This window comes from Sus scrofa, chromosome 13 (genome assembly GCF_054392235.1).
Source record: "Sus scrofa isolate SSC_HxYL_T2T_F1_AM1 chromosome 13, Sscrofa_HxYL_maternal_Yorkshire_Landrace_v2.0, whole genome shotgun sequence".
Lineage (NCBI taxonomy): Eukaryota > Metazoa > Chordata > Mammalia > Artiodactyla > Suidae > Sus > Sus scrofa.
Genome location: NC_139395.1, coordinates 96,543,340 through 96,557,421, shown reverse-complemented (window position 1 = coordinate 96,557,421; position 14,082 = coordinate 96,543,340). Strand labels below are relative to the sequence as shown.

Sequence of the window (14,082 nt, the reverse complement as noted above, 5' to 3'; positions counted from 1 at the left end):
GGTGATGTTTGATAGTAGCATGCTTTGGGAAAACCTAAAAAAACAAATAGACAAACTGTAAGTGGGTAGGCACTACTTAATACATACCATAACCTAACCAGACTCCAACTTCTCAAATATTCTTTGCAAATTAGATACTTTGATACATGAATGGACTAGACTTACAGATCAATAAACCTATGGAATATGCAATAGAAATTCCTTCCTAAAGTGTTGATTATATTCTCAGTATACCAAAATATCAGGATACACTGTAGGAAAAAAAACCCCCAAAATGAAACACCAGATCTTCATAAGCATATTTTAATTTTTTAAATTTTAACAATTCAAATAAAATTCAGCTAGTTAACATAAATACGAAGTAAATGCACATAATTTACAGCCACAGACAGAAATGCTATAATAGCAAACCTCACATAAATGGTCAAAGGACATCAACACTTTGAAGTTGATTACTTAGCTATGACTGACAGGTCATAATTTAATTGTTCACATATGCAGGGTACACATTCAAAATGTTTATTAACACAAAGAAATCAGTAAAACTAGACTCTTCAGTTTCTAAAAGGAGTAGCATATGGAGTTCCCCTATAGCTCAGGGGGTTATGGACCCAGTATTATCACTGCTGCGGCTTGGGTTTGATCCCTGGCCGGAGAATATCCATATGCTGCAGGTAAAGCCAAAAAAAAAACAAAACAAAACAAAAACAAAAACAAACAAACAAAACAAAAAATTAAATAAAAGGAGTAGCATTAAAAGCAGAGTATAGGTTGAGAAATATAAGGGCACGATGGAGAAGAGATGTGTGTGGGCAGAGTATACTATATTAAATACTTCTCTATAATTAAAATCCCAATTTAAATCATTAAGAAATACCTATATTCTTAGGAATGTTTAAAGTCATGATCAATACTTGAGGAAAAAAAGGCTGAATTATTCTATCAGCTTCAAAGGGAACCCTATAGTATTATCAATCTGGGCAGAGGAGCACGTAAACAACAAAAGACAGCACAAACCACACAGAAGAGTATAGGATAAACTGATTCCTAGCAATTGAGTTCTTCAAGATCAAGTCAATATTTTCAGTGTTTTAAAACAAATCTTAAAATGCTGACATATTCACACTCCAGTAAAAGAGTAAACACTCATCATTTTTAACAACCCAAACTCTGCTGGTCCTAATAGAAGAACGCTATTCTACAATGGGCACTAGGCTTTCGGAGACAAAGGCTGGATTAAATAATGTATTGATATTCTCTCTTGGTGTCAGAGTTAAAAATCAATTACCCGTGGGTCCCATCGAATAAGGTTGGTTCCACAAAGTTACATACGTAAAGAAAACCAAGACAAAAGCTTTGGTGATACAGTTTTTTCCCTGGATTTAAAAGCACTGTATGGCACCCCACAATCACAGGCTGGTCATTCTCAGATTTGGACTTTGAAATCTAGTAAACTGTTTCTGTGACAGGTAACAAAGTTCTTATCTGCTCTCTATGAGAGTATGTACCACTTTAACCTGAATAAGTTCAACTTTCTGAGAAGATTCTCCAATAAAGTATACATCAAGTTGAGGAGTGCTGACTACCTCTAATACTAGAAATAAAAAGTTAACTGACAGGAAATACATAAAAAATAAAAGTTTTCTTTTAAAGAAGTCCAATGCTTTAGGTATGCGTTTTTCTTTTTAAACATTTGCATCAATCTAAAAAAATTCCAAAGAAATGTTTCAGAGAAACTTCATAAACAATTTTTATATAAAGTTTTCTTTTTAAAATTATTTTTGTCCTACATAAACAACAGATTGTACTTTGGGGGAAAAAAAACAACAATTAAAATAAACTTCACTGCTCCTTTCCAGTTGTTGCACAAAGAAGCAAAGTCTGAGACTCTTAAGATCTTTTCCTTCCAGCACATACGTACACTCACTTTTAAAAGCTGAATATAATGCACTAAAAGGTCAATACAAATCCAAACAGGAATAGAATGTGTTCATCCTTGAAGGACACTTGTTATGAATTTGCTACGACTAAATAAGATGTTCCTTAGCTGCTGGTTTTCATATCATTCTTAATCATCTGTGGGGCACTGAGATCAGAGTCTCTGTCCTACATTCAGTACAACTAATGTTTACAGATCTTCACAAGGCAAATGGCACTGTATTAGGCAGTATAAGTGGCACCTGAAAATGAAAACACCATAGATTGACACTTTCTTTACAGATGCAAATTGGAAACCTCTTAATGATTTTTTATTTTTTTGGCATGTTCCTCACAATAAATGTCAAAGCTGAAATTCACCACAAAAAGTATGAATAATTCCAAAGGTAATGAAACTGAATTTGCCTTTGGTCTCCAAATAGACTGGAATATTTTTAATTCCAATCGAAGCACCTCAAAAACATCCAGTTACTATTGATTATAAGGAAGTTAAAAAGGTGAATGAATTTTAAGAGGGCACTGGTTTTACTAGAGACAGCAGAGAAAGCTTGCAAGGACACACTATTTTCTATGTTAGGGGCACTGCAGTGAAAATAGAGTATTTAAAACATTTATATTACAGATCTCCAAAACAAAATACCTAACCTCAGAAAAATGTTATGAACACTGTTTCTGCCTAATACATGACCAATGTTTTAAGAAAATAATCTTAACATGGGAATTCTCTCCTAATCCCAACCCCTCCCTCAAAAAAAGGCCACAAAGTGCATTCACAAAAATTCATTCTTAAGATAAAGCCATTGCACAAAATGTACAGTTTATGTATACTGAAATGAGTACCACACTGGCGCGTAATTGTATGTTTCATAAGCCAGTATAGCAACATCCATAAGCAAAAGTCTTTTAACAGAATTACAGCAAATATCTTCATAAGGGCCATACATATAATACATTTAAAGTGTTAAAAGGTGCAGCTGAACTCAATGGCAAAATGTAAAAGTTACATCCTGTTAACACACTTAATCTGAATTTACTCTATGACTTGCCATTCAAAAAATTAGGATGGAACAAATTTCTTGGCAAAGTAGTTTATTTATAAATCCATAAGTCAACTAGGATCGCTACCTGCTCAAGAGGGCCCCTCTTTTATGATGTTTATGCTGCTCAAGATATTTATAATGTCACCTTAAAACAAAACAAAACAAAACAAACACCTTGTAAGGGTAAAGCTGAAAATTACCATTTTCTCCACTAAATAAATGCAATGTATGCAGGTCTTCTGGAAATATTTCAAAGGTTCAAATTCTTAATGTGAAACCAAATAAAAGATTTTGAAGCAGTAAATTTTTCCCTTTTAAGAAAATGACACCTTGGTGTGTGACAGGTGATAATTCAAGCTCATAATTAATAAATCATTGAAGACAATTGCATTTGTTCATGTAGCATAAGGTTAGGAAAAAAATAAGAGAACATGCTCAAGTTATTGAAATGGCCAAGAATCAATATTTTAGTGGATTATTTTGTCTCAAACTATTACCATTTGAGTTAATACATTAGCAAACAAATTGTTTATATTATGCTAAACATAAAGCACCTGTGAGCAGTGGAAACCAAAATATACACAATATTTAGACACTACTTCATTTGTTATCAAACACAGTGACTACTAATACCAAACAGCTAACTTTAAAATATTGTGCCAGATCCTCTCAAGGAAATGTATATACTCTTATTGTTATTTTTCAATTTAGAGGAATTATATACAAGCCAGAAGTGAGAAATTTACGACTGTCAATACTATCTTTTGGATAGTTATAGTATATATAATTAGGGATGGTTTTGTCTAGAAGACTGGAAAAGTGCTCATGGAATAAACACTATATTCTGATTGCCATAAATCAACAAAATGCCAACTGTGTCCCATGGATATGGTAGAGAAAAATGGCAACTTTGAGGAAGGACCGCTTCTAATAAAGGCTTTTTCTCAGAGGCAGCCAAGGTTTATTTTGTCACATTACTAAAAAGACTAAGTAATGTGGTTATGATTACTTTACTTCCTACAACCAAACTTCCACTTAGGCAATACACAGTTGCATGTTCCCAAACTATTTTCCTTCTGTCCACCATGCTGGCTTCGGTACTCCATGGTCCACTGTATCTTTTGGTCTTCCCTCTTTATAGTACAGCAGCCTGGTGGTGCTATCCATTGAGCAGGTAGACCACCAATTCATAGGTGGCCATCATAATGGCTGTGTTTGGAATCTGTCTCACCAGATGAGTTGTCAGACCACGGTAAAGAGACCCATAGCCTTCTTCTTGAACAAGCAAAGATAATGTCTGAAAAAAAGATCTGTATTTTGTTCCCTCTTCACGTAGTCTTGTTCTTACAACTTCTGTATGGGAGAAAAATAAAGTCATTTTATTTAAACACTAGTAGTAGATTTATACCCTTCTAATACTGAGCATGTCCCATTTATCAAACTCTGTAAGTGTAAGCTGAGGATACATGAGGAGTGATTTTTAATGTATAACTTACTGAAACTAGTTATTATAATAACACCAACCCCCTAAGATAGCCAGCTAAAACAATGTATACTAATTATGAAATTTCATAGGTTATTGAATGAGGAAAGATAGATTAAACCAATTATCAGTTCTATGTTGGATATAAATACAAGGGAAAATAGATGTGATTACAAAAAGGTGAAGTAGGAAAGAAAACAGAGGTAGTATTGAAGATGAATATAGGAGGTCCCGTCGTGGCTCAGAGGAAATGAATCTGACTAGTATCCATGAGGACACAGGTTCAACCCCTAGCCTTGCTCAGTGGGTTAAGGATCCAGGCTTGCTGTGGCTGTCATGTAGGCCAGTGGCTATAGCTCAGATTTGACCCCTAGCCTGGGAACCTCCATATGCCATGGCCCTAAAAAGACAAAAAAAAAAAAAAAAAAAAAAAAGACAAAAAAAAAGATGAATATAGAACGATGCAGTGAGAAACAAGCAAGGAAGTTTTTTTGTTTTTTTTTTTCTTTTTGGTCTTAGGGCCACACTTGCGGCATATGGAGGTTCCCAACCTAAGGGTCAAATCAAAGCTACGGGTGCCAGCCTACACCACAGCCACAGCAACACTAGATCCAAGCCGCATTTGCCACCTACACCACAGTTTACAACAATGCCAGATCCTTAACCCACTGAGCAAGGCCAGGGATTGAATCTACAACCTCATGGTTCCTAGTTAGATTAGTTTCCACTGCGCCACGACGGGAACTCCAAGATTTTTTAGAAGTGGACATTACAATGAGAAAATAGAATTACTAATTTATTCACAATGGTCCACATTTACCAACATGAAATTTCATGTGGATAAGGTTGAAAATGTTTAAAACATTAGCTGCCAGCTAAAAGGAGCCATCTGGGAAGCAACTAGGCAAAAATCATAAACTTTCAAAGCTGAAAAGGATTTAAAGATTAGTTAGATTTTTCTCCATTTTAAAAGGCAAAGATGTCCATTAACAAAGGAATGGATAGAAGATGTGGTACACATACAGAACAGCATATTACTCAGCCATAAAAAGGAATGAAATAATGTCATCTGCAGCAACATGGATGGACCTAAGAGATGATCATAACTGAGTGAAGTTATTAGATAGACAGTGAAAGACAAACATCGTCTGATTTCACTTATATGTGGAGTCTAAAAAAAAAAAGATATAAATGAACTTATTTGCAGAACAGAAATAGACTCAGACTTTGAAATTTATGGTTACCAAAGGGGACAGGTGGGGTGGTGGATAGGGGTGAACTGGGGGTCTGGGATTGGCACATGCACACTGTGTATATGGAATGACTGGCCAATGGGGACCTGCTGTATAGCAAAGGAACTCTACCCAATATTCCATGATAATCTACATCAGAAAAGAATTTTAAAGAGAATGGATGTGTGTATATGTATAACTGAGTCACTTTGTTGTCCACCAGAAATTATCACAATACTGTAAATCAATGCTATTTCAGTAAAACTTTAAACATGAAAAAAATGGAAAGAAAAAAAGATAAAGAAATTGTGGCTACTAAGAAGTTTTACTCCGTTGAAGGTAGAGGCTAGGACAAGAATTCAGAGTTTCAACTAAAGAACCTATTCTTTCCACATTCATTATTTTGCAAACGTTGTCAACACACTATTCCTGATGGGCCTGAGGGAAATGAGCGAAAGTGACTTTCACTGTAAATGTTAACATTTGAAATCTCTTATGTCCTGTCTTAAAAACCCATGCCACTTACATATATTCCACTCCAAAATATTCTGTTTATAAACTACACCTCTTCTATAACGACACCATCGGACCTAAAGAGACAGGGTGCTCTCCAAACTCACTCTCTTACTTGAGCAGGTCGCTGTCCTAGCCCTCCCCTTGGGAGGCCAGAACCTACACAATGCTGCTGGTACCATCCTATTTTGACTTCTCTTAAATAAATTAGGAATGGCCCTCAGGAAATGAGGGGTTAGGTTCACAGTCCAATTTGGTTAAGGAATTGGTTTTATTCATAAATTACATTTTGGGAGTTCCAGTCATGGCTCAGTGGTTAACGAATCCGACTAGGAACCCATGAGGTTGTGGGTTCAATTCCTGGCCTCGCTCAGTGGGTTAAGGATCTGGCATTGCCGTGAGCTGTGGTGTAGGTCACAGACGCAGCTCAGATCCCGTGTTGCTGTGGCTGTGGTGCAGGCCGGCGGCTACAGCTCTGATTAGACCCCTAGCCTGGGAACCTCCATATGCCATGGGAAGCGGCCCTAAAAAGACAAAATAAATAAACAAATAAACTACATTTTGGAGGGAATACTCAATTTGTAGCCCTATTTTATTTTTTCCAGATACAACTTTAATCACAGAGCCTTAGATTTACATGGTGAATGTAAATGTTAATCAGCATAACGAAAGTAATGCACTTCGATTAAAAACCCAAACCAAATATTCCAAAATCAAAGGCTACATTTTAACATAACAACAAAAAAGTTACAAAAAACCCCTCAGCATGTGGCAGAGAAATTCTTAAGTGACTTCCTTAGTTATTAAAGAAACAGGCTAATACTGTAAAACTTAAAAAGGTATTTAAAAATCATTCATATATACTCATTTGCCAACATGAAACCATGTAAAATAGCTTGGTCGTTGGCACCGTAGACTTCAACTCAAATTTAAGCTCCACCACTGAGTAAGTTATGTGACCTTGAGCAAGTTACTTAATCTTAACATTTCTGCTTTCCCATCTGAAATGAAGACAATTCTGGTTATGTTCTGGCATACCTAGACTTATAAGTACTTTGCCGGACTTTTGTGCAGATTAGCAATAATGTATGCAATAACATAAAGTATCTAGTATACCATCTACATCCAAAATGTTATTAAAAAAAACAGAAATTTGTCTAAAAGTCACACTTTTTTAAAAAAAAAGAAACTTGGCCAACGGTCACTTGCCAGGAATCTGACTCTGGGCTGAAATTTGAATGTCCAGAACCCATGCTAAACCACCACCATGCTACTATAGCATACATACGTTGATCTATTAAAACAGCCTTATGTCACTTATACAGATTTAGTCCCAATATGGTTAACTGCATTTTGTTACACCAGAATTAAGTAAAATTATAAATGCTCTAATTGGCAGAGGTGGGAAAATATTTCTGAATTAACAGATTACTCATATACATCAAGTCCTCTTACCATGTGGATATGCTATAGTTGTGGCACACGTTTTTGAGGTGGCAGCAGCTAGCATCATCCCCACAAAATCTGATGCTTCTTTTACAGACTCTTCTTCAGTTTCCATTGTAGAAGCAATCTTATATTCCAGCAGTTTTTGCTTAATACTTTCATAAATAACGAAATGGATAACAGTCTCTGATATGCCAGCATACGAAGCAGACATGCCCCTATAAAATCCTCTAAGTCCATCTGTCTGATACACTTTACGGACACATTCAAAAGCGCCCATTCGCTTTTCCCCACGATTTCTGAAAAGCAAAAGGGAAAAATCTAATTTATTAAAAATAAAGTAGTACAGATTTTTAAATAAAGTACATAGAAGTATGTCAATCTAACAAAAAAATAACTCTAATTAATGTAGGGGTAAAACCAGAATTTTGAAACATTCGTTTTAGATCTCCTATTCTTTTGTCCCAAGTTGGTCATATTAGGCAGGAACATATAAGTGGTTTATTTTACTGAATGCAAAATATACTACACTGAATCTTCAGTTTCACTGAATCATGTATGTACTATAGGAATAAGCAACAAAATCTTTTAGTTCAAATACACTGTGGGGAATTTCCTGGTGGTCTAGTGGTTAGGGTTTGGCACTCTGCAGTTGGGGTTCAATCCCTTGAACTGAGATCCCATAGCAAGCTGCTGCACATCTGCAGCCAAAAAACAACAAACAAGAAACCAAGCGAATACACTGTGACTTGCAGCTCAAGATAAAAACAAGGTAAATAAAACTGCCTCATATTATATTAAATAAATCCAGTTCTAAGTTGAGACAATTTCTTTTGCATTTACTAACATACATGTAAAGAATGACTGCGGCTCCAGTGATGACAGAATATCCGAAAGCAAGGAGTACAATTCAACTAATTTCTGTGTACCTAAGGATTCTTCCAAGCCCACTTGGTTCTTCCCCAAAAGTGACTGGGTGAATTTAAGTCAAATTTCCTATGATCCACTGAAGGCAATTGCTGTATCTTTCATCTCAGTGAACAGTGAATGAGGACCTCTACAGTTATGAAGTATTTATTGAGTGCTGTGCCCAAAAAACTTTCTTTGTGCTACTTAAGGGTGCAGCATCTACAAGGACATCATTTCAAGTTTGTAAAAATACTTATTATCTTCACTATGATTCCCCCAGTAGAAGAAATGTCTTTTAAATGCTACCTACAGGGAAAGAAATAAAAAACTTAAATTATTTATTTTTTTGACACCAACTCTTAACAAATTTTGTTTAAATGAATTAACATACCTTGCATCAAGTTGTAACCGAGTCTTTATAAGCCAAATGGGGTTGGTCGCTGTGATTGCGGTAAAACCTAAACAAACATGTTTAAAATGAACTTTGGTAAAAATGAAGAACACTATTAACTTTAAGGTTTTGAAAATTATATAAATCTATATTAAAGAAAAATATATATAAATATTTAAACTATCAGCTGATGTACGCTTTACATTTTACAAATCTATCCAACCACGAACATTTGTACTTTATTTTCAATCTACAGTCTCAAATTCTGAACATAACTAAAAAGATTATTTTAAGAGCAATATCTGAATGTATATATACCTCTTTCAACATATCTAGAAAATCCTCTGGGGCACCCTCTACTCTCTAAGCTAAATTTAGAAACCCATTTCTACAGACAAACACATAGAAATTTTGTGTGTTCTAGGGCTTTTTAGCATGCAAACTCTACTAACAGCTACTTGGGGTTCAACTAACATCACAAATCACTATGTTCAAAATGGAGTCTACATAAATGTTAGCATTTACTAATATTTGAGCTTAAGTTGATTGTGTAACAAAAAGGACTGTTGTTTTGGCCTTATGAATACTTTATGGAGACAAATACTAACACTGTTAAAATGATGGTATCACAGAGATTAAGTTTATGTTTCTCTCAAAGGTTCATAGGACAGATCTATTTTTCATCCACTTAAAAACATACAAAAACTCAAAAGTTCAAAAAGTTACAAATCAGAACTTCCCTGTCACTTTTATAGACACTGAAGAGAGCAACTTAAGGTAGAAGGTAGCTTTAGTTTATTTTAAAACTAAAGTACTATGTATTAACTATCAGTGCAGAAAGATGGTGCCCTAAGATGGCTCATTTCAAGCTATAAATTATGACATCTGGAACTATGTTTCTAGGGTAGTGCATATCTTTTACTTGCCATCTTCCTAGTATTATGGGAAAATAGCACATGAAATGCAATCTTGATGAAGGAGATTTACAAAGATTGCTTCATCTATACAAAATAGGGTTTTAACATACTGCTTATGAAAGATCAGCTTCTCAAATTTCAGAGCCACATACATCAACCTACATTTATTCAAATTAGAATAAATTCAGTGAAAACGCACATGTAGAAATAAATGTCTCAGGATTTTAACTGTTTTATTTATTCTTTCTTTTTAGGGCCACACCCATGGCATATGTAAGTTCCCAGGCTAGGGGTTGAATTGGAGCTGCGACTGCAGCCTACACCACAGCCACAGCAACACCAGATCCAAGCCGCGTCTGTGACCTACACCACAGCTTGTGGCAATGACGGATCCTTAACCCACTGATTGAGGCCAGGGATCAAACCCATGTCCTCATGGATATTAGCTGGGTTTGTTACCACTGAGCCACGATAGGAACTCCTAGGATCTTAAACGTTTTAATATTTTCTATCAAATACTAGCAGGTCAAGCACTTTATTTTTAGAAAGTTTTGAAATATAACCAGCACATTTAACATTAGTAAAGTATTTTCAGGAAGAAAAATGCTGTGGTGCACTTAGGAATAATTTAGTTTTTCAATTAACATATACTGGAGAACTAATCATAAACCTTTCTTCACTTTCATAGTATGGGTGTATCTACAAATGCAAAACAATTTTACTAAATTTTTTACAAAGTGGAATTTAGTCTCATAGGTTCTTTTCCCTTCTGTAACCTCAGTTAATTAGCTAACTCAAATTTTACTCTCTAATCTAATGTTTTAATACTGTAAAAAAACAGCCAGATGTTTCACAAAGAGATGCTCAAATTGAATCTATCAAGATAAATGAAATAAAAGTTTTGTTTAATAACTCCTTTAATAATTTAGTAATGATTATATAGTCTCCATTTCTCTTGAATGCTTTTAATACTACATACATACATATATACATACATACATATAAAATTAGAAAGGGACCAACAATTTGGTAAGCATCAGCCAGTACTAAAAATAAAAAGGTAACATGTTGGAAAGGGTGTCAGGAAAATGTTTTAAATAAAAGGTTCTTTTCATGCATATATTCTGGTAAAAGGATAGAGAAGAAAAATATGAAACTGTCGGATTAGCTTAAATATTTTGTTTGGAGAGGATTTTTCTTGCATGGTCTGGCTTAACAGAGTAAAGTTATGGAGTACTATTTTTTTTTTTCTCTTGAATCTCATTTTTCTCAGTGAAAGTCAAACTAAAGATATTCAAATTATATTCTAAAGCAAATGTGCACCAGACATCAGAATTCCGGTCATATTCCTAAATTTAATGATTCTTTATCTTATTAAACTTAAATATTTGTATCACAAATGTCTGTACAGTAATATTGGTTTATTAGTAAAAAGCTGCTAGGCAGCACAAATCAACAAAATACTCTGCACTACTCACAATGATTTTTATTAATTATTCTGTGGAAATTTTAAGAAAAAAAAGTGTTTTGTTAAAATTTGAAAGCCTAAGACTAGGAATGCTTATATCAAACTTTCTAAAAAACAGTCTATATAAAAATCTCATTCAATTTGCTGTATTTTATTTGAAAAGATGTGCATCAAAAGCTCTATGCTTAAAAACAAACTTAGTGTCCAAGTCTATTAACACTCTTCCAAGTCACCAAATTCCTCAATTAGAGGCTGAAAAACCCAATATATGTAAATTTAAAAATATTACAATAAATATTTATAAATGTTACTAGGAATACATTTTTAAATGCCCGCAATTTATAGTATTAATTATGCTCTGTAAATGTTAATAAATAAACAATGACAGGAAGCAAACAACAGGTATTTCTCACTTAACTAAAATTCATTTCCAGACATAGATTGACCTATGGAACATGACATTAAAATTTAGGTAAGTGAGAGATTGCTGTCATCTTATCTCTATATAGCTTGTGCTTACTGTCACTCTCTTGGCTCAATTCTTCCAGTAACAAGCTAGCTCTTAACAAAAAGACACTAGCCTAACTGCCAGTAAACCATTAAGTTAGATGACGAATTGAGGCATAACCTATAAGATTTTAGCTATTGGTCCTTTATCAGTTCTGCTCCTTGGGCTTTATGTTATCCTATTACCTTAACCAAAGATACTCTAATAAATTACAGAAACAGTATTAGTCTAATTAGATCTAGAAAATATAATCTATTACTTCAAAAAATGAAACAGGCAGGAAAAAACAAAAACTTACTACTTAGAATTATGTAAGTCAATTTGAAGTTGACAAATAGCCAAAGCCAAACATATATTCCTACTTCTTCTAAGATGAACATACACTAAAATACTGGGTGCCCCTGAAATTTAGAAATTTCCTATTAATTTTGATATTAGCATTTAAATTTTGTGACATTTTGATAATATGCATTTCATATTAATACTGAGTACCTTGTTAAACATTAAAATTGATTTGGAAGTATACGAAGAATCTATTTTCAGATTAAGAAGAATTATTATTGCTCCACAGTCGGTTAAAGCAAAATGGCAGTAAAAGGCCCTGCTTTAATACTATGGTTAATATTTTATTAGAAATTTTTAAAGTTTTTATTTATTTTATTTTTTGGCTGCACCCGTGGTATATGGAAGTTATTGGGGCAGGAATCGAATCTGAGCCATAGCTTCGACCTATGCTGTACCTATGGCAACACCAGATCCTTAACCTGCTGTGCCATAGCAGAAACTCCTAAGGAAGTTTTAAAATGCAGTTTTAAAAGTTTTGCTCCATTTATGACTCTTTTTTAATAATGTAAACCAATTAAAAACCAGATCAATAGAAATACTTCTTACAATAAACTAGCTGAAAATGTCTATTTCATTAAGTGAGTGATACCTGTAGTATTGCATTTTCAGTACTTTTTATTTCAATTAACTTGTGAGAACAAAACCCACCTAACCTTCTAAGAGAAATGTATTAAAACTACTACTAAAAAAACCCCAAACTAATTAAAACTAAAACAGCTAAGATCCCATATTCTTGCCCTGTATTTGGAAAGTAAAAGCAGGTATTAAGATCAATGTTTTTGCAAGAAAGTAGAAAGCCAGGTATCAACAGACAAGAGAATGGAAGGCACTTTATTAGACTTTGAAAATGTTATGCTAAAGCAAAAAGAACTACTATTTTTTCCTTAACTTTGTCAGACGGTATGATACCATTTATAGCTATGTAAATCTTAAATACTGTTAAGGAATTCTTTGGAGGTCACGGCTACTATGGCCAAACTAAAGACCCCAGGCTTTTACTACATGATGACTGAAAAGTTACCCCATTCTTTCTTCTAGAAGAAATATTATAAAGGAATCAGAATTAAATTTTACAAAATACTCAGATAATGCACACACAAATTCAGGAAATAAAAATTCATTTCCCGCCTTCTATTAATTCTACAGCTATTATAAATTCCCAGGGTGTGTTTCTTATAACTAGAGGCTGCAAGAGATGCTCAGATCAGTACTCACGAGGTTTAAGTTAGTCCATATTTCTACAGGAAGTGACCTGCGGATGGGGAGCATGAGATGACACGATCTCACTCTTTTCTCGGGAGAAATGTACAGTAAATGCCTAAAATAGACACAGGCTTTTCTGTATCATAACAACAAGCAGTGACCTCATCAGAAACATGTGTACAAAATGAATCCCATTGGAAGGATTTGAGAAATATTTACTGTGAGATCTAACTTTTTTTTTTGAAAAATTTAAGTTAAAAAAGAAAAGAAAGGAGTATTAGAATGGGCCATGATTTTTTAAAAAAAATGTACCGAGTACTGAAAATTCTGCCATCTGTAGCAGTTTCAGAGTCCATATACTTACCTAAAAGAAGATCAATTTTGCCTTAAAGAAAAAATGCTAACCTTGTCCAGGGGAATCTAAGAAAATATTTAAGAGGGGATTATCATATTCCATTTTCCTACCATTATTATCTACCATGATCAAAGCTGAAATCACAATGTCTATTCTTTCAAAACAGGAAATTCTACTTCATTTTGTAACTATAGTTTTTTTTTTTTTAATATAATTTGCTACAATAGTACCTTTCAACTTTTGCACTATGATCAGTAATACTGCACATACATTTTTATGAAACATTTTGGATTATTTTATATTTAGTTTCTGGTGCTCTACAAAACAAAATAGG

At 34.0% G+C, this 14,082-nt stretch overlaps 1 protein-coding gene across 2 annotated transcripts in view; it reads right to left on the bottom strand.

Annotated features, from left to right (window-relative positions):
• Positions 1 to 287: 287 nt before the first annotated feature.
• Positions 288 to 14,082, bottom strand: part of SLC25A36 (solute carrier family 25 member 36) — a 41,885-nt gene continuing 28,090 nt past the window's right edge. The window contains exons 5-8 of one of the 2 annotated variants that reach the window (XR_014822357.1): positions 13,406 to 13,442; positions 8,953 to 9,019; positions 7,662 to 7,951; positions 288 to 4,331 (exon numbers count right to left, since the gene is read on the bottom strand). Coding sequence is in view for 1 of the 2 variants with exons in the window: in NM_001244793.1 (NP_001231722.1) it covers positions 4,138 to 4,331; positions 7,662 to 7,951; positions 8,953 to 9,019 (551 nt within the window). In the remaining variant the exon portion in view is untranslated. 2 annotated transcript variants of the gene reach the window in all.